This window comes from Hypanus sabinus, unplaced genomic scaffold, assembly GCF_030144855.1.
Source record: "Hypanus sabinus isolate sHypSab1 unplaced genomic scaffold, sHypSab1.hap1 scaffold_199, whole genome shotgun sequence".
Lineage (NCBI taxonomy): Eukaryota > Metazoa > Chordata > Chondrichthyes > Myliobatiformes > Dasyatidae > Hypanus > Hypanus sabinus.
The window spans coordinates 70,295-97,988 of record NW_026780089.1 but is presented as its reverse complement, the minus strand read 5'-3'; the positions used below and the strand labels follow the sequence as shown (position 1 = coordinate 97,988).

General features: G+C 60.5%; 1 protein-coding gene and 1 long non-coding RNA gene across 8 annotated transcripts in view; one reads left to right on the top strand and one right to left on the bottom strand.

The window, feature by feature from the left end:
- Positions 1 to 5,595: 5,595 nt before the first annotated feature.
- The window catches only part of LOC132387564 (NACHT, LRR and PYD domains-containing protein 12-like), a 90,190-nt gene continuing 68,091 nt past the window's right edge, over positions 5,596 to 27,694 (bottom strand). The window contains exons 8-11 of one of the 4 annotated variants that reach the window (XM_059959947.1): positions 9,336 to 9,506; positions 8,868 to 9,038; positions 8,402 to 8,569; positions 5,596 to 8,237 (exon numbers count right to left, since the gene is read on the bottom strand). In XM_059959947.1, coding sequence (XP_059815930.1) covers positions 8,150 to 8,237; positions 8,402 to 8,569; positions 8,868 to 9,038; positions 9,336 to 9,506 — 598 coding nt within the window. In that variant the 3' untranslated portion in view covers positions 5,596 to 8,149. The remainder of the gene's footprint in view (positions 8,238 to 8,401; positions 8,570 to 8,867; positions 9,039 to 9,335; positions 9,507 to 27,694) is intronic. The other 3 variants (XM_059959949.1, XM_059959948.1, XM_059959950.1) reach the window with 3 other exon arrangements.
- LOC132387568 (uncharacterized) overlaps positions 6,964 to 27,694 on the top strand; it is a 90,864-nt gene continuing 70,133 nt past the window's right edge. For all 4 annotated transcript variants that reach the window (XR_009509932.1, XR_009509933.1, XR_009509934.1 and 1 more), the window contains exons 1-2: positions 6,964 to 7,072; positions 9,608 to 9,750. This is a non-coding gene — a long non-coding RNA (uncharacterized LOC132387568). The remainder of the gene's footprint in view (positions 7,073 to 9,607; positions 9,751 to 27,694) is intronic.

The window sequence follows — 27,694 nt, the reverse complement described above, 5'->3', positions numbered from 1 at the left end:
CAGAGGGTTGTGAGTGCCTGGAATGACTTGCCAGGGATGATGGTGGAGGCGAAAACATTAGGGGTATTTAAGAGCTTATTGGACAGGCACATGGATGAAAGAAAAATGGATTTCATGATATAATTTTTATTTATTTATTTATTTTTCTTTATTCTCTTTCGGGAAAATCCTTATCCGTGAAGGTTCGGAGATAACTGGAAGGATTTTTTTTCTCTCACTTTTTAAAATTTTTATCCTCAATTGGACTGCCCAATCTTTCTTTTTCTTTATTTTTTTTCGTTCTTAAATTTTTGCTTCAGTTTAGTTAGTGGGGTTTTTGTTCCCTTTATCAAATAAAAGTTCCAATTTTTTATGATTGCTATGAGGAGTTGTAATTTTTTTACCGTTGTAAATATAACAGCGTAACATTTTACCTGTCTGATTTTGACATTATATACGTTCTGATTTGTATTACTGTTTATATCTTTTATATTATCTGGTTGCTAAACTCCTCCTCTGATTTGTATATTCTTTATTGGAAGATCAATAAAAAGATTGAAAAATGAAATGAAATGAAAAACTGGAGGGTTACGTGGTAGTGTGGGTTAGTACTATTTTTTAAGGATTATATTGGTCGGCACAACATGGAGGGCTGAAGGGCCTGTACTGTGCTGTCGTGTTCTATTCAAAACAAGCCGCAGGGAAAAACATTCATTTTCCATTAGATAACTCCACCTCCCTCACCATAGTAAACAAGTCTTTCTCCCCACCCCCCACCTCACTTCCAATCTCTCTCTCTCTCTCTCTCTCTCTGTTCCTATCTCCTCTTCCTTTCGTCTTTCTGGCTCTCTCTCTCCCCCTCCCTCTCTCTCTCCATCGCCCCCGTCTCTTATCGCTCTCTAATCCGTCCCCCACTCTTTCTTCATCCCTCTCCGTCTCTCCACCCTTTTCAATTCCTCTCCCACTCTCTCTCTCCTCCCGCACCCTTTCCACACACACTCCTTCCCTTCCCCCTCTCGCTGCTTTCCCTGTTCAGTTCGTCTCCCCTCTCTCGCACTTTCACTGTCCCTTTCAAACTTATCTCACTCTTTGTCTCTCCCCATCTGTCTTTCTCTCTCTCACCTCCTCCCCCACCCAGTCTCTTCTCAATTTATCTCTCTCTCTCTTTCTTTACGGCAGACCATCGCCTGCCTGGTTGCGAATGTGATTTGCGCCATCGTTTACATTCCCGCCGACATCCTGTACTCGCTGAACGTCCGCGTATTCCCCTGCATCGGCTACTGCTGCACCGGATGCCGAATGGTGAGTGTTCCGCCCCGCCCCCAACACACACACACACACACACACACACACACACACTCACACACACACACACACACACACACACTAGCGAGCCAGCATTCACCAACACACCCCCACCTCGCACCCACGGCCTTCCCCCTCTTCCCCGGCGCTACCTCCGAACCCCCCATCCCCTTTGTTGTAGCGGCTCTTCTCTCCTCTCCTCTCCCTCTCCCTCGACCACTTACTCTGGCATCCCGTTCCAGAGACGGACCACCCATCTCCCTCTAAACCTTTCCTATCCGAATGTTGTTAATGTACCTGCCTCGACTACTTCCTCTGGCAGCTCCTTCCACAGACGGACCACCTCTGGATGAAAAAGTTTCCCCTCGGGTCCCTATTAAATCTCTAAAACCTGTGCCCTCTGGTTCAAGATTCCCCAATCCTGGGGAACAGCCTCTGCACATTCACCCTATCTGTGCCCCTCGTGGTTTTCACACCTCTGTAAGGTCCCCCCTGCGCTCCAGGGAGTGAAGTCCCTACCTGCCCGACCTCTCTCCGTAACTCAGCCCCTCGAGTCCCGGCGACACCCTCGTAAATCCTCGTGAGCTCCCGCCTCCGGTACGCGGTGCCCAGTCCGACGGTGGCGGGCATGCCAAACGCCGCCTTCACCGCCCCGTCTGCCTGTGACCCCGCTTCCAGGGAACCAGAAATCTAGGGAAATCTAGGAATCTAGGAATAATGGTGCAGAGTTCCCTGAAGGTGGGATCTCATCTGAATAGGGCGGTGAAGAAAGCTTTTGGGATGCTGGCCTTAAAAAATCAAAGCACTGAGTATAGGAGGTAGAATGTAATGTTATAATTGGACAAGGCATTGGTGAGGCCGAATTTGGAGTACTGTGTCCAGTTCTGGTCACCGAATTATAGGAAAGATGTCAACAAAATAGAGAGGGTACAGAGGAGATTTACTAGGATGTTACCTGGGTTTCAGCACCTAAGTTACAGGGAATCGTTGAACAAGTTAGGTCTTTATTCTTTGGAGCATAGAAGGCTGAGGGGTTGACTTGATAGAGGTATTTAAAATCATGAGCGGGATAGATAGAGTTGATGTGGATAGGCTTTTTCCATTGAGAGAAGGGGAGATTCAGACAAGTTGAGGACATGAGTTGAGAGTTAAGGGGCAACACGAGGGGGAATTTCTTTACTCAGAGAGTGGCAGCTGCGTGGTAGCAACTCCCAGTAAAAGTGGTAAAGGCAGATTCGATTTTGTCATTATAAAAATAGACAGGAAAGGAATGGAGGGTTATGGGCTGAGTGCAGGTCGGAGGGACTAGGTGAGAGTAAGTGTTCGGCACGGACTAGAAGGGCCGAGATGGCCTGTTTCCGTGCTGTAATTGTTATATGGTTATAAACCAAAACGTGGCGTGTTCCATTAATCGTAGGCTAAAGTTCTCCGTCTCTCACCCCTCTCCCTCTTACACCCCTCTCTGCATCTCACCCTGTCCATCTATATCTCTCTGTCTCTGCCCCTCTCTTCCACCTTTCTCTCCCTTCCCTGTCCAATCTCTCATCTCCTGCCTCTCACCTCTCTCTCCCCCATCTGACTCTCATGTCTCTCCCTCTATCAACTCTGCCACCTCTCTTCTTTCTCCCCCTTCCCTACCCTCATCTCTCTCCCACCCACCCCCTCTCTTCCTCACCCATTGCCCCCTTCTCTTCCTCCCCGTCTGGGTCTCCCCACCTCCGCCTACCCCAATACCCACTCTCCCTCACACCTCTCTCTTCCCCGGCCATCTCCACCCATGCCCCTACCTCCCTCTCTCACTCTCCTCTCTGTCTCTCACCCCATTTCTCTCTCTCTCTCTCCCCCTCTCCACTCCTCTCTTTCCGTCTGGCTCTCTCCCTCCTCCCATGCTCCCTCTGCTCTGTCTCTCCGCCAAACACTGATTCTCGCAGAGGTTTGTCAGCGGGATCACGGTGATCCGACTGGTCAACTGCCTGATCTCGCTGGTCCTCATGGCCATCGCCAACTGCAGGGACCTCGAGTGCTGCGCCGCACAGCCTCCGGTGGTGAGTGGGATCTTCCTGTGCACGGGTGTGTGTGTGTGTGTGTGTGTGTGTGTGTGTGTGTGTGTGTGTGTGTGTGTGTGTGTGTGTGTGTGTGTGTGTGGTTGGCGAGGGATGGGGCATGAGTACAAGAGGTGGGGGAGGTGAACACCGTGTGGAGGGAGCAAGAGAGCGGGAGGGTAGAGAGAGATGGAGGCAGAAAAGGAATAAAAGGGTGCGGGGAGGGGTGGAGAGAGGAGGATAGGGTGGGGAGAGGGGATAGGGTGGAGAGCGGTGGAGAGAGGATGATGGGGTGGGGAGAGGAGGAGGGTGGAGGGGTGGAGAGAGGAAGATAGGGTGGGAAGAGGGGTGGAGCGAGGAGGATAGGGTGGAGCGGTGGAGAGAGGACAATAGGGTGGGGAGAGGGGAGGATAGGGTGGGCAGAGGGGTGGAGAGAGGAGGATAGGTGGGGAGAGAGAGGTGGGGGAAGAGATGGAGAGAGAAGAGGGGACAGAGGGGACTGAGAGAGAGGCTGAGGGTATGTGTCTCATCTCTCCTCACTTTCTCTTTCTCCGCTCCCATCCTCAATCTGATCCCTCCCTCTCCCCCACCCCCCTGCAGAAAATGGTGGTGATCCTCGCCAACCAGCCCGCACCGCCAGACCTCGCCTCCGTCTTCTCCGGCAAGCCGGCGCCCACTCCTGCCTTTGACAGGCCCCAGTGACGACACGTCCCCCTACTCAACGGGACAGCCTGAAAGATTCGGGCCGAGCGATCTGAGGCTCAGCCCGAAAGAAAAGTCAAAGCAGGGCTTTGAGACTGAGGAGGGGAGGGTAACGGTGTTAGCCTCTTCCAGTAGTTACATTCCTCCCCCGTGGGAACCCCCCAGTTCTTGCTCCCTTGTTACGAGACGCCCTCTCCCACCCTCGGCTCCCGTCACTCCTGATACACTCCGCTCTCTCTTCCCTCTATCACCGCCTATCTCACCCTGGCTGGAGGCCATTTTGTGATGGTTACCATTGACAACCGCTCTCGCCGCATCATAGAGTGGGTCAAACCCTTTTCCTCAGCTTCCACTCACTTTCCTCCCTGTTTATTCAATCTCAACTCCTCATCCCTCCTCTCCTTCCCCTCGGTGCCCGATCTCCTGACTCTCCATTTAACCTACTGCCGACAGCCATTTTGTGACAGTGTGAGATCCTCCTTCCCACTTCCTCCACCACGAAGTGTGTCACTCCCTCACACTCATCATCTTGTCACCCTCCTTCCCTTCCTACCACTCGCAAACCCCTTCCCTCCCTCCCCTCGCTCTCCTCTCCCCGCCATATCGATGCTCTGCTTCGTACGCTGGTTGGGGCTGCCATTTTGCGATGCCAGTCTTCACCTCTGCTCATCGCCCTCTCTCTCTCTCTCTCTGTTACCCGGTGATTCACTCTCCTGCTCACCCCATCACTCCTGATACCCTTTCCCCTCTCTGGCCCCTTGCCCTTTTTCTCCCGTCATCCACCACATCCTGGGTGGTGAACATTTTCTAATGGCAAATTCTGCTCCCCCACCCAATCCCTTCCCTCCGTCGTTGAGTGAGTCGTTCCTCTCTCCCTCGGTTGGGACACTCAACTCTCCGTCTCATCAGCCCTGGCCGCGTTCCCCCCCCCCCCCGCTCCCCCTTGTCTCCGAACACACCCCCTCCCTTCACCACCCATTGATCCTCCACTATTGAAAACGTCACTCCCCACCCTGTCCAATCAGACCACTCCCCCGCTCCCCCTTGTCTCCGAACACGCCCCCTTTCTTGCAGTTCGTCTTATTTGTGAAGGAAATGGTCACCACCCATCGATCCTCCACTATTGAAAACGTCACTCCGCACACTGTCCAATCAGACCATTCCCCCTCCCCCTTGTCTCCGAACACGCCCCCTTTCTTGCAGTTCCTCTTATTTGTGAAGGAAATGGTCACCACCCATTGATCCTCCACTATTGAAAACGTCACTCCCCACCCTGTCCAATCAGACCACTCCCTCCCGTCCCATTGCATCCCCTCCCTCCCCGTCCCATCACTCCTGCTCCCTTCCTGTTGTTTCTCTCCTCCTCACCCCGTCTTTATCTTCTCCATGTCGGCCACCAGTTTGTGTCAGGGACTTTCGCCCCTTTGCCTCCGTCCCCTATTGAGTCAGTGACTTCGCCACGCTCACCGTCTCATCAGTCCACTCCTCGTCCCATCACTCCTCTTCCTCCCAAACCCCTCACCCCTCCTCCCCAAAACCCTCATGTATATGTGTATGTGTGAATATCTCAGATATATACATTAGTTTATTCAATGACAAAATTATTGGACTTAAAACATATGTACAACGCCCAAGACAATATAAAACACAAATTAAAATACTGTTATTACAATCAATAACACACTCGATCCCAGGATTGTATCCATGGACACCGCATGTTCCTTTGCCATAGATTCTGAGTGTGACAGTGGCCATTGTAAGTCAGTGTCTCAGTCCATCCCTGGCGGCCACATTAACCAAGGATTCGCCCATTTTAAATCAGCGCGACCCTCCCTCTCTTGTGCTCACTTCTACCAAAGCCGCCACTCCCTCCCCAGCGGCCATTTCAAGTGAAGCTTCGGACATCCCACCTCTCCCGGAAGTTCCGGGAGTCTCCCGCATATTGTGAGCGGCTCCCTGACGCCCGCGAATTATATTCAATCTCCCGCAAATCGATTTTTTTGAGAGGGGCAGGGAGAGGGTGGGAGCGCTCCATGGCAGAGTATTTAAAAAAAAAGAAAATACAAAACGTACTTCACCCCAGACTACACTAAAGTGTACCCCTGCCTAATAGGGGTCAGGAATAATGACAATGTGGCTCGCTGCACTGTTTGCTACAGTGACTTTTCTATTGCCCATGGGGGATTAAATCATTGTTGAGGTGAGTTTAACGGGTGTCATTCGTTCATTCGCATAGCTAACGCTATTTAAACTAGCTGGCTGGCCGCTAAGGAGCTACTCTACTGCAGACATCCCACCTCTCCCGGGAGTCTCCCGCAAATTGATGGTGCCTGCTTCCCTGAAATGAGATTTTGCAGGGTGGAATTCATTGAGTGATGGAACGGTGCAGACGGAACTTCACTGTGTGTTTGGCATTGCAAGTGTGTGATGGGGCAGTGTGGAGGACAATTCTCTCTGTGGCTGGTCCCGGGTGTGAGTAAATTTACAAATGTGAATGAAACAATGTGTGAGCTGCTGACGTGCGGGAATAAATAAGCTGCTCCCGACTCACTCACACTCACACACAATTAACTGACCGGCGACAAGGAGTGACAGTTTGAATAATCAGTCCCGTTTCTCACCGTCACTCTGCATCGGGGAACCGATGATTATAAAATCACACTTCAGGGCCGTGTCCGGGATCGCTGCAGATCCAGGGTCACTGCCGAGGGATTTGTCCATTTAACATCATTATATCGGCCAGGCTGCCGAATGCACCGTCCTCAGCAAAGGGGGCAAAAGGATTCTCTCCCGGGATCATCCCCCCCACCCCGGGACACCGGTGTCCCAGACTGAGCCCCGGACCCCGGGCTCTTCCTGTCCGGGTAATTCCCCGGGGAGTCACGTCGGTGTCTCGTACACGCACTTCCGGCGGAAGCTGTCCCGCCGGACAACAGGCGGAAACACGTCACTGCGGGACCGCTGCGAGCGACGCACACAGCGCGAGGCCCGAGCCGGGTCCGTTAAAACCGTTGGGAATCAGCCCCGGCGCGCGGCCGTTAAAGGTAAGGGCGGGAGTTAAAGGGGAGGGCGGGGAGTCGGCCAAATGTCCCCATCCCGCGGGCGGGGATGTTCACACATTCGGATCCACTCTCAGTCCGGGTCTGGGTTCCAGGTAAGATAAAGGTTAAAGGCCAGATGTTCACAGATCCACCATCAGTCCGGGTCTGGGTTCCTGTAGAGATCTCAGTTCCTTCATCCCGGTCTCACTGAACCGATTCACCACATTCAGATGTCCACAGATCCACCATCAGTCCGGGTCTGGGTTCCTGTAGAGATCTCAGTTCCTTCATCCCGGTCTCACTGAACCGATTCACCACATTCAGATGTCCACAGATCCACCATCAGTCCGGGTCTGGGTTCCTGTAGAGATCTCAGTTCCTTCATCCCGGTCTCACTGAACCGATTCACCACATTCAGATGTTCACAGATCCACCATCAGTCCGGGTCTGGGTTCCTGCAGAGATCTCAGTTCCTTCATCCCGGTCTCACTGAACCGATTCACCACATTCAGATGTTCACAGATCCACTCTCAGTCCGGGTCTGGGTTCCTGTAGAGATCTCAGTTCCTTCATCCTGGTCTCACTGAACCGATTCCCCACATTCGGATGTTCACAGATCCACTCTCAGTCCGGGTCTGGGTTCCTGTAGAGATCCCAGTTCCTTCATCTCGGTCTCACTGAACCGATTCCCCACATTCAGATGTTCACAGATCCACTCTCAGTCCGGGTCTGGGTTCCTGTAGAGATCTCAGTTCCTTCATCCCGGTCTCACTGAACCGATTCCCCACATTCAGATGTTCACAGATCCACCATCAGTCCGGGTCTGGGTTCCTGTAGAGATCTCAGTTCCTTCATCCCGGTCTCACTGAACCGATTCCCCACATTCAGATGTTCACAGATCCACCATCAGTCCGGGTCTGGGTTCCTGTAGAGATCTCAGTTCCTTCATCCCGGTCTCACTGAACCGATTCCCCACATTCAGATGTTCACAGATCCACCATCAGTCCGGGTCTGGGTTCCTGTAGAGATCTCAGTTCCTTCATCCCGGTGTCACTGAACCGATTCCCCACATTCAGATGTTCACAGATCCACTCTCAGTCCGGGTCTGGGTTCCTGTAGAGATCTCAGTTCCTTCATCCCGGTCTCACTGAACTCATTCCCCCCCAGCCTGAAACAGATGGGAGAATAAAGATGAAATAAACAGATCACACAACAGTGTCAGTAACAGGGGACCGGGGTTAATGTTTCAACAACACTCACAGACAAATATCACCAGAAAACCCGCAGATCCGCTGATATTTTATCACATTGAACATTAACACAAACACTCACCAGATCCGCTTCAGACTCGGGAGGGTCAGTATGAGGCGGCGGAGACCGGGGACAGATCGGTCTGTCAGAGAGTTGTATCCCAGGTTCAGCTCCGTCAGTGATGGGTTTGTACTGAGAGCGGAGACGAGATCCTCGGCACCAGAATCTGTGAGACCGACACCCCTCAGCCTGGAGATGAGAGAGAGTGAGGGTGAAGGACACAGAGAGACAGGAGACGGTACAAATCCCCAGTGTTTATCAGTAACACAATTACTGATCACATTAATGTTCAGTGTCAGACATCCAGTGACTGTAAACACAATCTCCCACAGTCTGGAGATGAGAGAGAGTGAGGGTGAAGGACACAGAGAGACAGGAGACGGTACAAATCCCCAGTGTTTATCAGTAACACAATTACTGATCACATTAATGTTCAGTGTCAGACACCCAGTACTGTAAACACAATCTCCCACAGTCTGGTACTTACCCCAGTTTCTGTATTTTACACTCCGGGTTCCTCAGAGCCACAGACACCAGTTTCACTCCTGAATTTCCCAGTTTATTACCACTCAGGTCCAGCTCCATCAGTGATGGGTTTGTACTGAGAGCGGAGACGAGATCCTCGGCACCAGAATCTGTGAGACCGACACCCCTCAGCCTGGAGATGAGAGAGAGTGAGGGTGAAGGACAGAGAGACAGGAGACGGTACAAATCCCCAGTATTTATCAGTAACACAATTACTGATCACATTAATGTTCAGTGTCAGACACCCAGTGACTGTAAACACAATCTCCCACAGTCTGGAGATGAGAGAGAGTGAGGGTGAAGGACACAGAGAGACAGGAGACGGTACAAATCCCCAGTGTTTATCAGTAACACAATTACTGATCACATTAATGTTCAGTGTCAGACACCCAGTAACTGTAAACACAATCTCCCACAGTCTGGTACTTACCCCAGTCTCTGTATTTTACACTCCGGGTTCCTCAGAGCCGCAGACACCAGTTTCACTCCTGAATCTCCCAGTTTATTATCACTCAGGATCAGATCCGTCAGTGATGGTTTTGTACTGAGAGCGGAGACGAGATCCTCGGCACCAGAATCTGTGAGACCGACATTGTACAGCCTGGAGATGAGAGAGAGTGAGGGTGAAGGACACAGAGAGACAGGAGACGGTACAAATCCCCAGTGTTTATCAGTAACACAATTACTGATTTTTTTCTTCAGCACGACTGGGCAGGTCGGCCAGTGAGAACAGCGAGAAGAGTTTAAAAGGAAGACAGATTTACAGAGCGAGCGTCAGAGGAGCGGGAGACAGAGTAGGAAGGCTTTGGCTCAACGGGGCTTCGGCGATGAAGGGTCGAGGCGAGGTAGGTTATCTGTTTACAATACAGACAGAGAGTATGTGTGTGAGGCTGGGTTTCTGTGCTCGGTGTCAGATGTGGGAGATCCTGGAGACTCCCAGCCTCCCGGACGGCAACATCTGCACCCGGTGTGTCGAGCTGCAGCTCCTCAGGGACCGAGTTAGGGAACTGGAGATGCAGCTCGATGACCTTCGTCTGGTCAGGGAGAGCGAGGAGGTGATAGAGAGGAGTTACAGGCAGGTGGTCACTCCGGGGCCACGGGAGACCGAGGAACTGGGTCACAGTCAGGAGAGGGAAGGGCAAGAAGCAGGTACTAGTGAATACCCCAGTGGCTGTTCCCCTTGACAATAAGTACTCCGGTTCGAGTACTGCTGGAGAGGGAGCAACAACAGCTGCACCTCTGGCACAGTCTGGCCCTGTGGCTCAGGAGGGTGGGGAAAGGAAGAGGAAGGCAGCAGAGATAGGGGACTATAGTTAGGGGGTCAGACAGACGATTCTGTGGACGCAGTAAAGAAACTCGGGTGGTAGTTTGCCTCCCAGTTCCCAGGGCCAGGATATTCCTGATCACGTCCAAGATATCCTGCAGTGGGAGGGAGAACAACTGGAGGTCGTGGTACATATTGGTACCAGTGACATTGGTAGGAAAAGGGAAGAGGTCCTGAAAACAGACTACAGGGAGTTAGGAAGTAATTTGAGAAGCAGGACCTCAAAGGTAGTGATCTCGGAATTACTGTCTGTGCCACGCGACAGTGAGAATAAGATTAGGATGAGGTGGAGGATAAACGCGTGGCCGAGGGATTGGAGCAGGAGGCAGGGATTCAGATTTCTGGATCATTGGGACCTCTTTTGGAGCAGGTGTGACCTGGACAGAAATGACGGTTGCACTTGAATCCCGTATATTAATATCCTGACAGCAAGGTTTGCTAAGGCTACTGGGGAGAGTTTAAACTAGAATTGCTGGGAGGAGGGAACCAAATTGATGTGACGGAGGAGAGGAAGGTTGGCTCACAAATAGAGAGAATTTGGAGACAGTGTGAACAGGGAGGATACGCAGGTGATAGAGAAGGGAGACACTCAGTCCGATGGTTTGAGATGTGTCTATTTTAATGCAAGGAGTTTGATGAATAAAATAAATGATTGACTGTGTCTGAGTGAGTCTCTGTGGGTGGAAGTTAGGAACAGGAAGGGGTCAATAACTCTACTGGGTGTATTGCATAGACCACCCAACATTAACAGGGACATCGAGGAGCAGATAGGGAGACCGATTCTGGAAAGGAGTAACAATAACAGGGTTGTTGAAGTGGGAGATTTTAATTTCCCAACTATTGATTAGCAGCTCCCTAGAGTGAGGGGTGTCGATGGGGTGGAGTTTGTGAAGTGTGTTCAGGAAGGTTTCTTGAAGCAATATGTACATAAGCCTACAAGAGGAGAGGCTGTACTTGATCTGGTTTTGGGAAACGAACCTGGTCAGGTGTCAGATCTCTCAGTGGACAGCATTTTGGAGATAGTGATCGCAATTCTATCTCTTTTACCATAGCATCTTGGAGGAAGGGGGATGGGGAAGAGAGATCCCACAGGAGGAAAGGGGATGGGGAAGAGAGATCCCACAGGTGGAAGGGGGACGGGGGGAAGAGACCCCACAGGAGAAGGGGGACGGGGAGGAGAGATCCCACAGGAGGAAGGGGGACGGGGAGGAGAGATCCCTCAGGAGGAAGGGGGATGAGAAGGAGAGATCTCACAGGAGGAAGGGGGACGGGGAGGAGATCCCACAGGAGGAAGGGGGACGGGGAGGAGAGATCCCTCAGGAGGAAGGGGGACGGGGAGGAGAGATCCCTCAGGAGGAAGGGGGACGGGGAGGAGAGATCCAACAGGAGGAAGGGGGACGGGGAGGAGAGATCCCTCAGGATGAAGGTGGATGGGGAGGAGAGATCCCACAGGAGGAAGGTGGACGGGGAGGAGAGTTCCCACTCGAGGAAGGGGACGGGGAGGAGAGATCTCACAGGAGGAAGGGGGACGGGGAGGAGAGAACCCACAGGAGGAAGGGGGACGGGGAGGAGAGATCCCACAGGAGGAAGAGGGACGGGCAGGAGAGACCCCACAGGAGGAGGGGGACAGGGAGGAGAGACCCCACAGGAGGAAGGGGGACGGGGAGGAGAGATCCCACAGGAGGAAGGGGGATGGGGAGTAGAGACCCCACAGGAGAAGGGGGACGGGGAGGGGAGTTCCCACAGGGGTAAGGGGGACGGGGAGGAGAGACCCCACAGGAGGAAGGGGGACGGGGAGGAGAGATCCAACAGGAGGAAGGGGGACGGGGAGGAGAGATCCCTCAGGATGAAGGTGGATGGGAGGAGAGATCCCACAGGAGGAAGGTGGACGGGGAGGAGAGTTCCCACTCGAGGAAGGGGGACGGGGAGGAGAGATCTCACAGGAGGAAGGGGGACGGGGAGGAGAGATCCCACAGGAGGAAGGGGGACGGGGAGGAGAGATCCCACAGGAGGAAGAGGGACGGGCAGGAGAGACCCCACAGGAGGAGGGGGACAGGGGAGGAGAGACCCCCACAGGAGGAAGGGGGACGGGGAGGAGAGATCCCACAGGAGGAAGGGGGATGGGGAGTAGAGACCCCACAGGAGAAGGGGGACGGGGAGGGGAGTTCCACAGGGGTAAGGGGGACGGGGAGGAGAGACCCCACAGGAGGAAGGGGGACAGGGGAGGAGAGACCCCACAGGAGGAAGGGGGACGGGGAGGAGAGATCCCACAGGAGGAAGGGGGATGGGGAGTAGAGACCCCACAGGAGGAAGGGGGACGGGGAGGGGAGTTCCCACAGGGGTAAGGGGGACGGGGAGGAGAGACCCACAGGGGGAAGGGGGACGGGGAGGAGAGATCCCACAGGCGGAAGATGGACAGGGAAGAGAGATCCCACAGGATGAAGGTGGATGGGGAGGAGAGATCCCACAGGAGGAAGGTGGACGGGGAGGAGAGTTCCCACTCGAGGAAGGGGGACGGGGAGGAGAGACCCCACAGGAGGAAGGGGGACGGGGAGGAGAGATCCCTCAGGAGGAAGGGGGACGGGGAGGAGAGATCCAACAGGAGGAAGGGGGACGGGGAGGAGAGATCCCTCAGGATGATGGTGGATGGGGAGGAGAGATCCCACAGGAGGAAGGTGGACGGGGAGGAGAGTTCCCACTCGAGGAAGGGGGGACGGGGAGGAGAGATCTCACAGGAGGAGGGGGGACGGGGAGGAGAGATCCCACAGGAGGAAGGGGGACGGGGAGGAGAGATCCCACAGGAGGAAGAGGGACGGGCAGGAGAGACCCCACAGGAGGAGGGGGACAGGGGAGGAGAGACCCCACAGGAGGAAGGGGGACGGGGAGGAGAGATCCCACAGGAGGAAGGGGGATGGGGAGTAGAGACCCCACAGGAGGAAGGGGACGGGGAGGGGAGTTCCCACAGGGGTAAGGGGACGGGGAGGAGATCCCACAGGAAGAAGGGGGACGGGGAGGAGATCCCACAGGAAGAAGGGGGACGGGGAGGGGACATCCCACAGTCGGAAGAACGGGGAGGAGAGATCCCTCAGAGGGACGGGGAGGGAGAGATCCCTCAGGAGGGACGGGGAGAACAGATCCCACAGGAGGAAGGTGGATGGGGAAGAGAGATCCCACAGGAGGAAGGGGGATGGGGAGTAGAGACCCCCACAGGAGGAAGGGGGACGGGGAGGGGAGTTCCCACAGGGGTAAGGGGGACGGGGAGGAGATCCCACAGGAAGAAGGGGGACGGGGAGGAGATCCCACAGGAAGAAGGGGGACGGGGAGGGGACATCCCACAGTCGGAAGAACGGGGAGGAGAGATCCCTCAGAGGGACGGGGAGGAGAGATCCCTCAGGAGGGACGGGGAGAACAGATCCCACAGGAGGAAGGTGGATGGGGAAGAGAGATCCCACAGGCGGAAGGGGGACGGGGAGGAGAGATCCCACAGGAGGAAGGGGACGGGGAGGAGAGATCCCACAGGAGGAAGGGGACGGGCAGGAGAGATCCCTCAGGAGGAAGGGGGACGGGGAGGAGAGATCCCACAGGAGGAAGGGGGGATGGGGAGTAGAGACCCCACAGGAGGAAGGGGGACGGGGAGGGGAGTTCCCACAGGGGTAAGGGGGACGGGGAGGAGAGACCCCACAGGAGGAAGGGGACGGGGAGGGGAGTTCCCACAGGGGTAAGGGGGACGGGGAGGAGAGACCCCACAGGGGGAAGGGGGACGGGGAGGAGAGATCCCACAGGCAGAAGGTGGACAGGGAAGAGAGATCCCACAGGATGAAGGTGGATGGGGAGGAGAGATCCCACAGGAGGAAGGTGGACGGGGAGAAGAGTTCCCACTCGAGGAAGGGGGACGGGGAGGAGAGACCCCACAGGAGGAAGGGGGACGGGGAGGAGAGATCCCACAGGAGGAGGGGGACAGTGGAGGAGAGACCCCACAGGAGGAAGGGGGACGGGGAGGAGGGATCCCACAGGAGGAAGGGGGACGGGGAGGAGAGAGCGTACAAGAGGACGGGAGATGGGGGAGAGATCCCCACAGGAGGAAGGGGGCTGGGGGAGAGATCCCACAGGAGGAAGGGGGACGGGGACGAGAGACCCCACAGGGGGGAAGTGTGACGGGGAAGAGAGACCCCACAGGTGGAAGGGGGACGGGGAGGAGACCCCACAGGAGAAGCGGGACGGGGAGGGGAGTTCCCATAGGGGTAAGGGGGACGGGGAGGAGAGACCACAAAGGAGGAAGGGGGACGGGGAGGAGAGAGGCCACAGGAGGAAGGGGGACGGGGCCAAGAGACCCCACAGGAGGAAGGGGGACGGGGAGGGGAGACCCCACAGGAGGAAGGGGGACGTGGATGAGAGACCCCACAGGAGGAAGGGGGACGGGGAGGAGAGACCCCACAGGCGGAAGGGGGACGGGACAAGATCCCACAGGCGGAAGGGGGACGGGGTGGAGAGATCCCACAGGAGGAAGGGGGACGGGGAGGAGATCCCACAGGAAGAAGGGGGACGGGGAGGGGACATCCCACAGCAGGAAGAACGGGGAGGAGAGATCCCTCAGAGGGACGGGGAGGAGAGATCCCTCAGGAGGGACGGGGAGAACAGATCCCACAGGAGGAAGGTGGATGGGGAAGAGAGATCCCACAGGAGGAAGGGTGATGGGGAGGAGAGATCCCACAGGAGGGTAGTGGACGGGGAGGAGAGATCCCACAGGAGGAAGGGGACGGGGAGGAGAGATCCCACAGGAGGAAGGGGACGGGCAGGAGAGATCCCTCAGGAGGAAGGGGGACTGGGAGGAGGGGACCCCACAGGAGAAAGGGGGACGGGGAGGAGAGATCCCACAGGAGGAAGGGGGATGGGCAATTGAGACCCCACAGGAGGAATGGGGACGGGCAGGAGGGACCCCACAGGAGGAAGGGGGACTGGGAGGAGGGACCCCACAGGAGGAAGGGGGACTGGGAGGAGGGACCCCACAGGAGGAAGGGGGACGGGGAGGAGGTCCCACAGGAGGAAGGGGGATGGGGGAGGAGGTCCCACAGGAGGAAGGGGGGGACGGGGAGGAGGAGGTCCCACAGGAGGAAGGGGGGACGGGGAGGGGAGATCCCACAGGAGGAAGGTGGACGGGGAGGAGAGATCCCACAGGAGGAATGGGGATGGGGAGGAGAGATCCCACAGGAGGAAGGGTGGACGGGGAGGGGAGATCCCACAGGAGGAAGGGGGACGTGGAAGAGAGAGCCCAAAGGAGGAAGGGGGACAGGGAGGAGAGGACCCCAAAGGAGGAAGGGGGACGGGGCCGAGAGACCCCACAGGAGGAAGGGGGACAGTGGAGGAGAGACCCCACAGGAGGAAGGGGGACGGGGAGGAGGGATCCCACAGGAGGAAGGGGGGACGGGGAGGAGAGAGCGTACAAGAGGACGGGAGATGGGGGAGAGATCCCACAGGAGGAAGGGGGCTGGGGGAGAGATCCCACAGGAGGAAGGGGGACGGGGACGAGAGACCCCCACAGGGGGAAGTGTGACGGGAAGAGAGACCCCACAGGTGGAAAGGGGGGACGGGGAGGAGACCCCCACAGGAGGAAGCGGGACGGGGGAGGGGGGAGTTCCCATAGGGGTAAGGGGGGACGGGGAGGAGAGACCACAGAAGGAGGAAGGGGGACGGGGAGGAGAGAGGCCACAGGAGGAAGGGGGACGGGGGCCAAGAGACCCCACAGGAGGAAGGGGGGACGGGGGAGGGGAGACCCCACAGGAGGAAGGGGGACGTGGATGAGAGACCCCACAGGAGGAAGGGGGACGGGTGGAGGAGAGACCCCACAGGCGGAAGGGGGACGGGGACAAGATCCCCACAGGCGGAAGGGGGACGGGGTGGAGAGATCCCACAGGAGGAAGGGGGACGGGGAGGAGATCCCACAGGAAGAAGGGGGACGGGGAGGGGACATCCCACAGCAGGAAGAACGGGGAGGAGAGATCCCTCAGAGGGACGGGGAGGAGAGATCCCTCAGGAGGGACGGGGAGAACAGATCCCACAGGAGGAAGGTGGATGGGGAAGAGAGATCCCACAGGAGGAAGGGTGATGGGGAGGAGAGATCCCACAGGAGGGTAGTGGACGGGGAGGAGAGATCCCACAGGAGGAAGGGGACGGGGAGGAGAGATCCCACAGGAGGAAGGGGACGGGCAGGAGAGATCCCTCAGGAGGAAGGGGGGACTGGGAGGAGGGACCCCACAGGAGAAAGGGGGGACGGGGGAGGAGAGATCCCACAGGAGGAAGGGGGATGGGCAATTGAGACCCCACAGGAGGAATGGGGACGGGCAGGAGGGACCCCACAGGAGGAAGGGGGACTGGGAGGAGGGACCCCACAGGAGGAAGGGGGGACTGGGAGGAGGGGACCCCACAGGAGGAAGGGCGGACGGGGGAGGAGGTCCCACAGGAGGAAGGGGGATGGGGAGGAGGTCCCACAGGAGGAAGGGGGGACGGGGAGGAGGTCCCACAGGAGGAAGGGGGACGGGGAGGGGAGATCCCACAGGAGGAAGGTGGACGGGGAGGAGAGATCCCACAGGAGGAATGGGGATGGGGAGGAGAGATCCCACAGGAGGAAGGTGGACGGGGAGGGGAGATCCCACAAGGAGGAAGGGGGACGTGGAAGAGAGAGCCCAAAGGAGGAAGGGGGACAGGGAGGAGAGACCCCAAAGGAGGAAGGGGGACGGGGGCCGAGAGACCCCACAGGAGGAAGGGGGACAGTGGAGGAGAGACCCCCACAGGAGGAAGGGGGGACGGGGGAGGAGGGATCCCACAGGAGGAAGGGGGACGGGGAGGAGAGAGCGTACAAGAGGACGGGAGATGGGGGAGAGATCCCACAGGAGGAAGGGGGGCTGGGGGAGAGATCCCACAGGAGGAAGGGGGACGGGGACGAGAGACCCCACAGGGGGAAGTGTGACGGGGAAGAGAGACCCCACAGGTGGAAGGGGGACGGGGAGGAGACCCCACAGGAGGAAGCGGGACGGGGAGGGGAGTTCCCATAGGGGTAAGGGGGACGGGGAGGAGAGACCACAAAGGAGGAAGGGGGACGGGGAGGAGAGAGGCCACAGGAGGAAGGGGGACGGGGCCAAGAGACCCCACAGGAGGAAGGGGGACGGGGAGGGGAGACCCCACAGGAGGAAGGGGGACGTGGATGAGAGACCCCACAGGAGGAAGGGGGACGGGGAGGAGAGACCCCACAGGCGGAAGGGGGACGGGGACAAGATCAACACAGGCGGAAGGGGGACGGGGGTGGAGAGATCCCACAGGAGGAAGGGGGACGGGGAGGAGATCCCACAGGAAGAAGGGGGACGGGGAGGGGACATCCCACAGCAGGAAGAACGGGGAGGAGAGATCCCTCAGAGGGACGGGGAGGAGAGATCCCTCAGGAGGGACGGGGAGAACAGATCCCACAGGAGGAAGGTGGATGGGGAAGAGAGATCCCACAGGAGGAAGGGTGATGGGGAGGAGAGATCCCACAGGAGGGTAGTGGACGGGGAGGAGAGATCCCACAGGAGGAAGGGGACGGGGAGGAGAGATCCCACAGGAGGAAGGGGACGGGCAGGAGAGATCCCTCAGGAGGAAGGGGGACTGGGAGGAGGGACCCCACAGGAGAAAGGGGGACGGGGAGGAGAGATCCCACAGGAGGAAGGGGGATGGGCAATTGAGACCCCACAGGAGGAATGGGGACGGGCAGGAGGGACCCCACAGGAGGAAGGGGGACTGGGAGGAGGGACCCCACAGGAGGAAGGGGGACTGGGAGGAGGGACCCCACAGGAGGAAGGGGGACGGGGAGGAGGTCCCACAGGAGGAAGGGGGATGGGGAGGAGGTCCCACAGGAGGAAGGGGGACGGGGAGGAGGTCCCACAGGAGGAAGGGGGACGGGGAGGGGAGATCCCACAGGAGGAAGGTGGACGGGGAGGAGAGATCCCACAGGAGGAATGGGGATGGGGAGGAGAGATCCCACAGGAGGAAGGTGGACGGGGAGGGGAGATCCCACAGGAGGAAGGGGGACGTGGAAGAGAGAGCCCAAAGGAGGAAGGGGGACAGGGAGGAGAGACCCCAAAGGAGGAAGGGGGACGGGGCCGAGAGACCCCACAGGAGGAAGGGGGACGGGGAGGAGATATCCCACAGGAGGAAGGGGGACGGGGAGGTGATATCCCACTGGAGGAAGGGGGAAGGGGACGAGATCCCACAGGAGGAAGGGGGACGGGGCCGAGAGATCCCACAGGAGGAAGGTGGACGGGGCCGTGAGATCCCACAGGGGGAAGGTGGACGGGGAAAAGATCCCACAGGAGGAAGGGGGACGGGCAGGAGAGACCCCACAGGAGGAAGGGGGACGGGCAGGAGAGACCCCACAGGAGGAAGGGGGACGGGGAGGAGAGACCCCACAGGAGGTAGGGGGACGGGGAGGAGAGTCCCCACAGGCGGAAGGGGGCAGGAGAGACCCCACAGGAGGAAGGGGGACGGGCAGCAGAGTCCCCACAGGAGGATGGGGGACGGGCAGGAGAGTCCCCACAGGAGGATGGGGGACGGGCAGGAGAGATCTCACAGGAGGAAGGGGGATGGGCAGGAGATGCCACAGGAGGAAGGGGGACGGGTAGGGGAGTTCCCACAGGAGGAAGGGGGACGGGGAGGGGAGATCCCAAAGGAGGAAGAGGGACGGGGAGCTGAGATCCCACAGGAGGAAGGGGGACGGGGAGGGGAGACACCACAGGAGGAGGGGGGACGGGGAGGGGAGATCCCACAGGAGGAGGGGGGACGGGGAGGGGAGACCCCACAGGAGGAAGAGGGACGGAGCCGAGAGACCCCACAGGAGGAAGGGGTCGGGGAGGAGAGACCCCACAGGAGAAAGGGGGACGGGGAGGAGAGACCCCACAGGAGGGAGGAGGAAGGGGACGAGACCCCACAGGGGGAGTGGCCGAGAGACCCCACAGGCAGAAGGGGGTCGGGGAGGAGAGACCCCACAGGAGAAAGGGGGACGGGCAGGAGAGACCCCACAGGGGAAAGGAGACGGGGAGGAGAGACCCCACAGGGGAAAGGGGGACGGGGAGGAGAGACCCCACAGGGGGTAGCGGGACGGGGAGGGGAGATCCCACAGGGGGAAGGGGGACGGGGAGCTGAGATCCCACAGGAGGAAGGGGGACGGGGCCGAGAGACCGCACAGGAGGAAGGGGGACGTGGAGGAGAGACCCCACAGGAGGAAGGGGGACGGGGAGGAGAGATCCCACAGGAGAAAGGAGGAAGGGTACGAGATCCCACAGGAGGAAGGGGGACGGGGGGGAGGGATCCCACAGGGGGAAGGGAGACGGGGGGAGAGACCCCGCAGGGGGAAGGGGGACGGGGAGGAGATACCACACAGCGGAAAGGGGACGGGGAGGAGAGACCCCAAAGGGGGAAGGGGGACGGGGAGGAGAGACCCCACAGGGGGTAGGGGGACGGGGAGGGGAGATCCCACAGGGGGAAGGGGGACAGGGAGGGGAGATCCCACAGGGGGAAGGGGGACAGGGAGGGGAGATCCCACAGAGGGTAGGGGCACGGGGAGCCCACAGGGGGAAGGGGGACGTGGAGGAGAGAGCCCACAGGAGGAAGGGGGACAGGGAGGAGAGACCCCACAGGGGGAAGGGGGACGGGGAGGAGAGACCCCACAGGAGGAAGGGGGACGGGGCCGAGAGACCCCACAGGAGGAAGAGGGACGGGGAGGAGATATCCCACAGGAGGAAGGGGGGACGGGGAGGTGATATCCCACTGGAGGAAGGGGGAAGGGGGACGGGGAGGTGATATCCCACTGGAGGAAGGGGGAAGGGGACGAGATCCCACAGGAGGAAGGGGGAAGGGGATGAGATCCCACAGGAGGAAGGGGGAAGGGGCCGAGAGACCCCTCAGACGGAAGGGGGTCGGGGAGGAGAGACCCCACAGGAGGAATGGGGACGGGGCCGAGAGATCCCACAGGGGGAAGGGAGACGGGCAGGAGAGACCCCACAGGAGGAAGGGGGACGGGGAGGAGAGACCCCACAGGAGGAAGGGGGACAGGGAGGAGAGTCCCCACAGGCGGAAGGGGGACGGGGAGGAGAGACACCACAGGAGGAAGGGGGACGGGGAGGAGAGACCCCACAGGTGGAATGGGGACGGGGAGGAGAGACCCCACAGGAGGAAGGGGGACGGGCAGGAGAGACCCCACAGGAGGAACGGGGACGGGGAGGAGAGACCCCACAGGAGGAAGGGAGACGGGCAGGAGAGACCCCACAGGAGGAAGGGGGACGGGGAGGAGAGACCCCACAGGAGGAAGGGGGACGGGGAGCAGAGTCCCCACAGGCGGAAGGGGGTCGGGGAGGAGAGACACCACAGGAGGAAGGGGGACGGGGAGGAGAGACCCCACAGGTGGAATGGGGACGGGGAGGAGAGACCCCACAGGAGGAAGGGGGATGGGCAGGAGAGACCCCACAGGAGGAAGGGGTACGGGCAGGAGAGATCCCACAAGAAGAAGAGGGACTGGGAGGGGAGATCCCACAGGAGGAAGGGGGACGGGGAGGGGAGATCCCAAAGGAGGAAGGGGGACGGGTAGGGGAGACCCCACAGGAGGAAGGGGGACGGGTAGGGGAGATCCCACAGGAGGAAGGGGGACGGGGAGGGGAGACCCCACAGGAGGAAGGGGGACGGGGAGGGGAGACCCCACAGGAGGAAGGGGGACGGGGAGGAGAGAGGCCACAGGAGGAAGGGTGACGGGGAGGATAGACCCCACAGGAGGAAGAGGGACGGAGCCGAGAGACCCCACAGGAGGAAGGGGGACGGGGAGGAGAGATCCCACAGGAGAAAGGGGGACGGGGAGTGGAGATCCCAAAGGAGGAAGGGGAACGGGGAGGGGAGACCCAACAGGAGGAAGGGGGACGGGGAGGGGAGATCCCACAGGAGGAAGGGGGACGGGGAGGGGAGAACCCACAGGAGGAAGAGGGACGGAGCCGAGAGACCCCACAGGAGGAAGGGGGATGGGGAGGAGAGAGCCCACAGGAGGAAGGGGGATGGGGAGGAGAGAGCCCACAGGAGAAAGGGGGAAGGGGAGGAGAGATCCCACAGGAGGAAGGAGGAAGGGGACGAGACCCCACAGGAGCAAGGGGGAGTGGCCGAGAGACCCCACAGGCGGAAGGGGGTCGGGGAGGAGAGACCCCACAGGAGGAAGGGGGGACGGGGAGGAGAGACCCCAAAGGAGAAAGGGGGACGGGGAGGAGATACCCCAAAGGAGGAAGGGGGACGGGGCCGAGAGACCCCACAGGAGGAAGTGCGACGGGGAGGTGAGACTCCACAGGAGGAAGGGGGACAGGGAGGAGAGATCCCACAGGAGAAAGGGGGACGGGGAGGGGAGACCCCACAGGAGGAAGGGGGAGGGAGAGGAGATCCCACAGGAGGAAGTGGGACGGGGAGCTGAGATCCCACAGGAGGAAGGGGGACGGGGCCGAGAGACCCCACAGGAGGAAGGGGGATGGGTAGGAGAGACCCCACAGGTGGAAGGGGGATGGGGAGGAGAGATCCCACAGGAGGAAGGAGGAAGGGGACGAGATCCCACAGGAGAAAGGGGGAAGGGGCCGAGAGACCCCACAGGCGGAAGGGGGTCGGGGAGGAGAGACCCCACAGGAGGAAGGGGGACGGGAGGAGAGATCCCTCAGGAGGGACGGGGAGGAGAGATTCCACAGGAGGGACGGGGAGGAGAGATTCCACAGGAGGGACGGGGAAGAGAGATCCCACAGGAGGAAGGGGGACGGTGAGGGGAGATCCCACAGGAGGAAGGGTGACGGGAAGGAGAGACCCCACTGGAGGAAGGGGGACGGGCAGGAGAGACCCCACAGGAGGAAGGGGAACGGGGAGGAGAGACCCCACAGGAGGAAGGGGGACGGGGAGGAGAGTCCCCACAGGCGGAAGGGGGACGGGGAGGAGAGACACCACAGGAGGAAGGGGGATGGGGAGGAGAGACCCCACAGGTGGAATGGGGATAGGGAGGAGAGACCCCACAGGAGGAAGGGGGACGGGCAGGAGAGACCCCACAGGAGGAAGGGGGATGGGCAGGAGAGACCCCACAGGAGGAAGGGGGACGGGCAGGAGAGTCCCCACAGGAGGAAGGGGGACGGGCAGGAGAGATCCCACAGGAGGAAGGGGGACTGGGAGGAGAGACCCCACAGGAGGAAGGGGGACGGGGACGGGAGATCCCACAGGAGGAAGGGGGACGGGGAGGGGAGAGCCCAAAGGAGGAAGGGGGACGGGTAGGGGAGACCCCACAGGAGGAAGGCGGACGGGTAGGGGAGATCCCACAGGAGGAAGGGGGACGGGGAGGGGAGACCCCACAGGAGGAAGGGGACGGGGAGGAGATATCCCACAGGAGGAAGGGTGACGGGAAGGAGAGACCCCACAGGAGGAAGGGGGACGGGCAGGAGAGACCCCACAGGAGGAATGGTGACTGGGAGGAGAGACCCCACAGGAGGAAGGGGGACGGGGAGGAGAGACCCCACAGGCGGAAGGGGGACTGGGACGAGATCCCACAGGCGGAAGGGGGACGGGGTGGATAGATCCCACAGGAGGAAGGGGGACGGGGAGCTGATATCCCACAGGAAGGGGGACGTGGAGGGGAAATCCCAGAGGAGGAAGGGGGACGGGGCCGAGAGAGCCCACTGGAGGAAGGGGGACGGGGAGGAGAGACCCCACAGGAGGAAGGGGGACGGGGAGGAGAGACCCCACAGGAGGAAGGGGGACGGGGAGGGGAGATCCCAGAGGAGGAAGGGGGACGGGGAGGAGAGACCCCACAGGAGGAAGGGGGACGGGGAGGAGAGACCTCACAGGAGGAAGGGTGACGGGGAGGAGAGAACCCACAGTAGGAAGGGGGACGGGGCCGAGAGACCCCACTGGAGGAAGGGGGACGGGGAGGAGAGACCCCACAGGAGGAAGGGGGACGGGGAGGAGAGACCCCACAGGAGGAAGGGTGACGGGGAGGATAGACCCCACAGGCGGAAGGGGGTCGGGGAGGAGAGACCCCAAAGGAGAAAGGGGGACGGGGAGGAGAGCCCCACAGGAGGAAGGGGTACGGGGCCGAGAGACCCCACAGGAGGAAGGGGGACGGGGAGGAGAGATCCCACAGGAGGAAGGTGGACGGGGACAAGAGATCCCACAGGGGGAAGGTGGACGGGGACGAGATCCCACAGGAGGAAGGGGGACGGGGAGCAGAGATCCCACAGGAGTCAGAGGGACGGGGAGCAGAGATCCCACAGGAGGAAGGGGGACGGGGAGGGGACATCCCATAGCAGGAAGATGGGACGGGGAGGAGAAATCCCTCAGGGGGACGGGAGGAGAGATCCCTCAGGAGGGACGGGGAGGAGAGTTTCCACAGGAGGGACGGGGAGGAGAGATTCCACAGGAGGGACGGGGAAGAGAGATCCCACAGGAGGAAGGGGGACGGTGAGGGGAGATCCCACAGGAGGAAGGGTGACGGGAAGGAGAGACCCCACTGGAGGAAGGGGGACGGGCAGGAGAGACCCCACAGGAGGAAGGGGAACGGGGAGGAGAGACCCCACAGGAGGAAGGGGGACGGGGAGGAGAGTCCCCACAGGCGGAAGGGGGACGGGGAGGAGAGACACCACAGGAGGAAGGGGGATGGGGAGGAGAGACCCCACAGGTGGAATAGGGATAGGGAGGAGAGACCCCACAGGAGGAAGGGGGACGGGCAGGAGAGACCCCACAGGAGGAAGGGGGATGGGCAGGAGAGACCCCACAGGAGGAAGGGGGACGGGCAGGAGAGTCCCCACAGGAGGAAGGGGGACGGGCAGGAGAGATCCCACAGGAGGAAGGGGGACTGGGAGGAGAGACCCCACAGGAGGAAAGGGGACGGGGACGGGAGATCCCACAGGAGGAAGGGGGACGGGGAGGAGAGATCCCAAAGGAGGAAGGGGGACAGGGAGCTGAGATCCCACAGGAGGAAGGGGGACGGGGGAGGGGAGACCCCACAGGAGGAAGGGGGACGGGGAGGGGAGATCCCACAGGAGGAAGGGGAACGGGGAGGGGAGACCCCACAGGAGGAAGGGTGACGGGGAGGATAGACCCCACAGGAGGAAGGAGGAAGGGTACGAGACCCCACAGGAGGAAGGGGGAGTGGCCGAGAGACCCCACAGGCGGAAGGGGGTCGGGGAGGATAGACCCCAAAGGAGAAAGGGGGACGGGGAGGAAAGATCCCACAGGGGGAAGGTGGACGGGGACGAGATCCCACAGGAGGAAGGGGGACGGGGAGCAGAGATCCCACAGGAGTCAGAGGGACGGGGAGGAGAGATCCTACAGGAGTCAGGGGGACGGGGAGCAGTGACCCCACAGGAGGAAGGTGGACGGGGAGCAGAGACCCCACAGGAGGAAGGGGGACGGGGAGCAGAGATCCCACAGGAGGAAGGGGGACGGGGAGGGGAGACCACACAGGAGGAAGGGGGACGGGGAGGGGAGACCCCACAGGGTGAAGGGGGACGGGGAGGAGAGACCCCACAGGAGGAAGGGGGACGGGGAGCAGAGACCCCACAGGAGGAAGGGGGACGGGGAGCAGAGATCCCACAGGAGGAAGGGGGACGGGGAGGAGAGACCCCTCAGGAGGAAGGGGGACGGGGCCGAGAGACCCCACAGGAGGAAGGGGGACGGGGAGGAGAGACCCCACAGGAGGAAGGGGGACGGGGAGGAGAGACCCCACAGGAGGAAGGGGGACGGGGAGAGAGATCCCACAGGAGGAAGGAGGAAGGGGACGAGATCCCACAGGAGGAAGGGGGAAAGGGCCGAGAGACCCCACAGGCGGAAGGGGGTCGGGGAGGATAGACCCCACAGGAGGAAGGGGGATGGTGAGGAGAGATCCCACAGGAGGAAGGGGGACGGGGAGGGGAGATCCCACAGGAGGAAGGGGACGGGGAGGAGATATCCCACAGGAGGAAGGGTGACGGGAAGGAGAGACCCCACAGGAGGAAGGGGGACGGGCAGGAGAGACCCCACAGGAGGAATGGTGACGGGGTGGAGAGACCCCACAGGAGGAAGGGTGACGGGGAGGAGAGACCCCACAGGCGGAAGGGGGACTGGGACGAGATCCCACAGGCGGAAGGGGGACGGGATGGATAGATCCCACAGGAGGAAGGGGGACGGGGAGCTGATATCCCACAGGAGGAAGGGGGACGTGGAGGGGAGATCCCAGAGGAGGAAGGGGGACGGGGCCGAGAGAGCCCACTGGAGGAAGGGGACGGGGAGGAGAGACCCCACAGGAGGAAGGGGGGACGGGGAGGAGAGACCCCACAGGAGGAAGGGGGACGGGGTGGAGAGATTCCACAGGAGGGACGGGGAGGAGAGATTCCACAGGAGGGACGGGGAAGAGAGATCCCACAGGAGGAAGGGGGACGGTGAGGGGAGATCCCACAGGAGGAAGGGTGACGGGAAGGAGAGACCCCACTGGAGGAAGGGGGACGGGCAGGAGAGACCCCACAGGAGGAAGGGGGACGGGGGAGGAGAGACCCCACAGGCGGAAGGGGGACGGGGACGAGATCCCACAGGCGGAAGGGGGACGGGGTGGAGAGATCCCACAGGAGGAAGGGGGACGGGGAGCAGAGATCCCAGTGGAGGAAGGGGGACGGGGAGCAGAGATCCCACAGGAGGAAGGGGGACGGGGAGGAGAGATCCAACAGGAGGAATGGGGACGGGGAGGAGAGACCCCACAGGAGGAAGGGGGACGGGGCGGAGAGACCCCACAGGTGGAAGGGGGACGGGGACGAGATCCCACAGGCGGAAGGGGGACGGGGTGGAGAGATCCCACAGGAGGAAGGGGGACGGGGAGCAGAGATCCCAGAGGGGGAAGGGGGACGGGGAGCAGAGATCCCACAGGAGGAAGGGGGACGGGGAGGAGATCCCACAGGAGGAAGGGGGACGGGGAGGGGACATCCCACAGCAGGAAGATGGGACGGGGAGGAGAGATCCCTCAGGGGGACGGGGAGGAGAGATCCCTCAGGAGGGACGGGGAGGAGAGATTCCACAGGAGGGGCGGGGAAGAGAGATCCCACAGGAGGAAGGTGGACGGGGAGAACAGATCCCACAGGAGGAAGGTGGATGGGGAAGAGAGATCCCACAGGAGGAAGGGGGATGGGGAGGAGAGATCCCACAGGAGGAAGGGGGACGGGGAGGAGAGATCCCACAGGAAGAAGGAGGACGGGGAGGAGATCCCACAGGAGGAAGGGGGATGGGGAGGGGAGATCCCACAGGAGGAAGGGGGACGGGGAGGAGAGACCCCACAGGAGGAAGGGGGATGGGCAGGAGAGACCCCACAGGAGGAAGGGGGACGGGCAGGAGAGTCCCCACAGGAGGAAGGGGGACGGGCAGGAGAGATCCCACAGGAGGAAGGGGGACTGGGAGGAGAGACCCCACAGGAGGAAGGGGGACGGGGACGGGAGATCCCACAGGAGGAAGGGGGACGGGGAGGAGAGATCCCAAAGGAGGAAGGGGGACAGGGAGCTGAGATCCCACAGGAGGAAGGGGGACGGGGAGGGGAGACCCCACAGGAGGAAGGGGGACGGGGAGGGGAGATCCCACAGGAGGAAGGGGAACGGGGAGGGGAGACCCCACAGGAGGAAGGGTGACGGGGAGGATAGACCCCACAGGAGGAAGGAGGAAGGGTACGAGACCCCACAGGAGGAAGGGGGAGTGGCCGAGAGACCCCACAGGCGGAAGGGGGTCGGGGAGGATAGACCCCAAAGGAGAAAGGGGGACGGGGAGGAAAGATCCCACAGGGGGAAGGTGGACGGGGACGAGATCCCACAGGAGGAAGGGGGACGGGGAGCAGAGATCCCACAGGAGTCAGAGGGACGGGGAGGAGAGATCCTACAGGAGTCAGGGGGACGGGGAGCAGTGACCCCACAGGAGGAAGGGGGACGGGGAGCAGAGACCCCACAGGAGGAAGGGGGACGGGGAGCAGAGATCCCACAGGAGGAAGGGGGACGGGGAGGGGAGACCACACAGGAGGAAGGGGGGACGGGGAGGGGAGACCCCACAGGGTGAAGGGGGACGGGGAGGAGAGACCCCACAGGAGGAAGGGGGGACGGGGAGCAGAGACCCCACAGGAGGAAGGGGGACGGGGAGCACACAGGAGGAAGGGGGACGGGGAGCAGAGACCCCACAGGAGGAAGGGGGACGGGGAGCAGAGATCCCACAGGAGGAAGGGGGACGGGGAGGAGAGACCCCTCAGGAGGAAGGGGGACGGGGCCGAGAGACCCCACAGGAGGAAGGGGGACGGGGAGGAGAGACCCCACAGGAGGAAGGGGGACGGGGAGGAGAGACCCCACAGGAGGAAGGGGGACGGGGAGGAGAGATCCCACAGGAGGAAGGAGGAAGGGGACGAGATCCCACAGGAGGAAGGGGGAAAGGGCCGAGAGACCCCA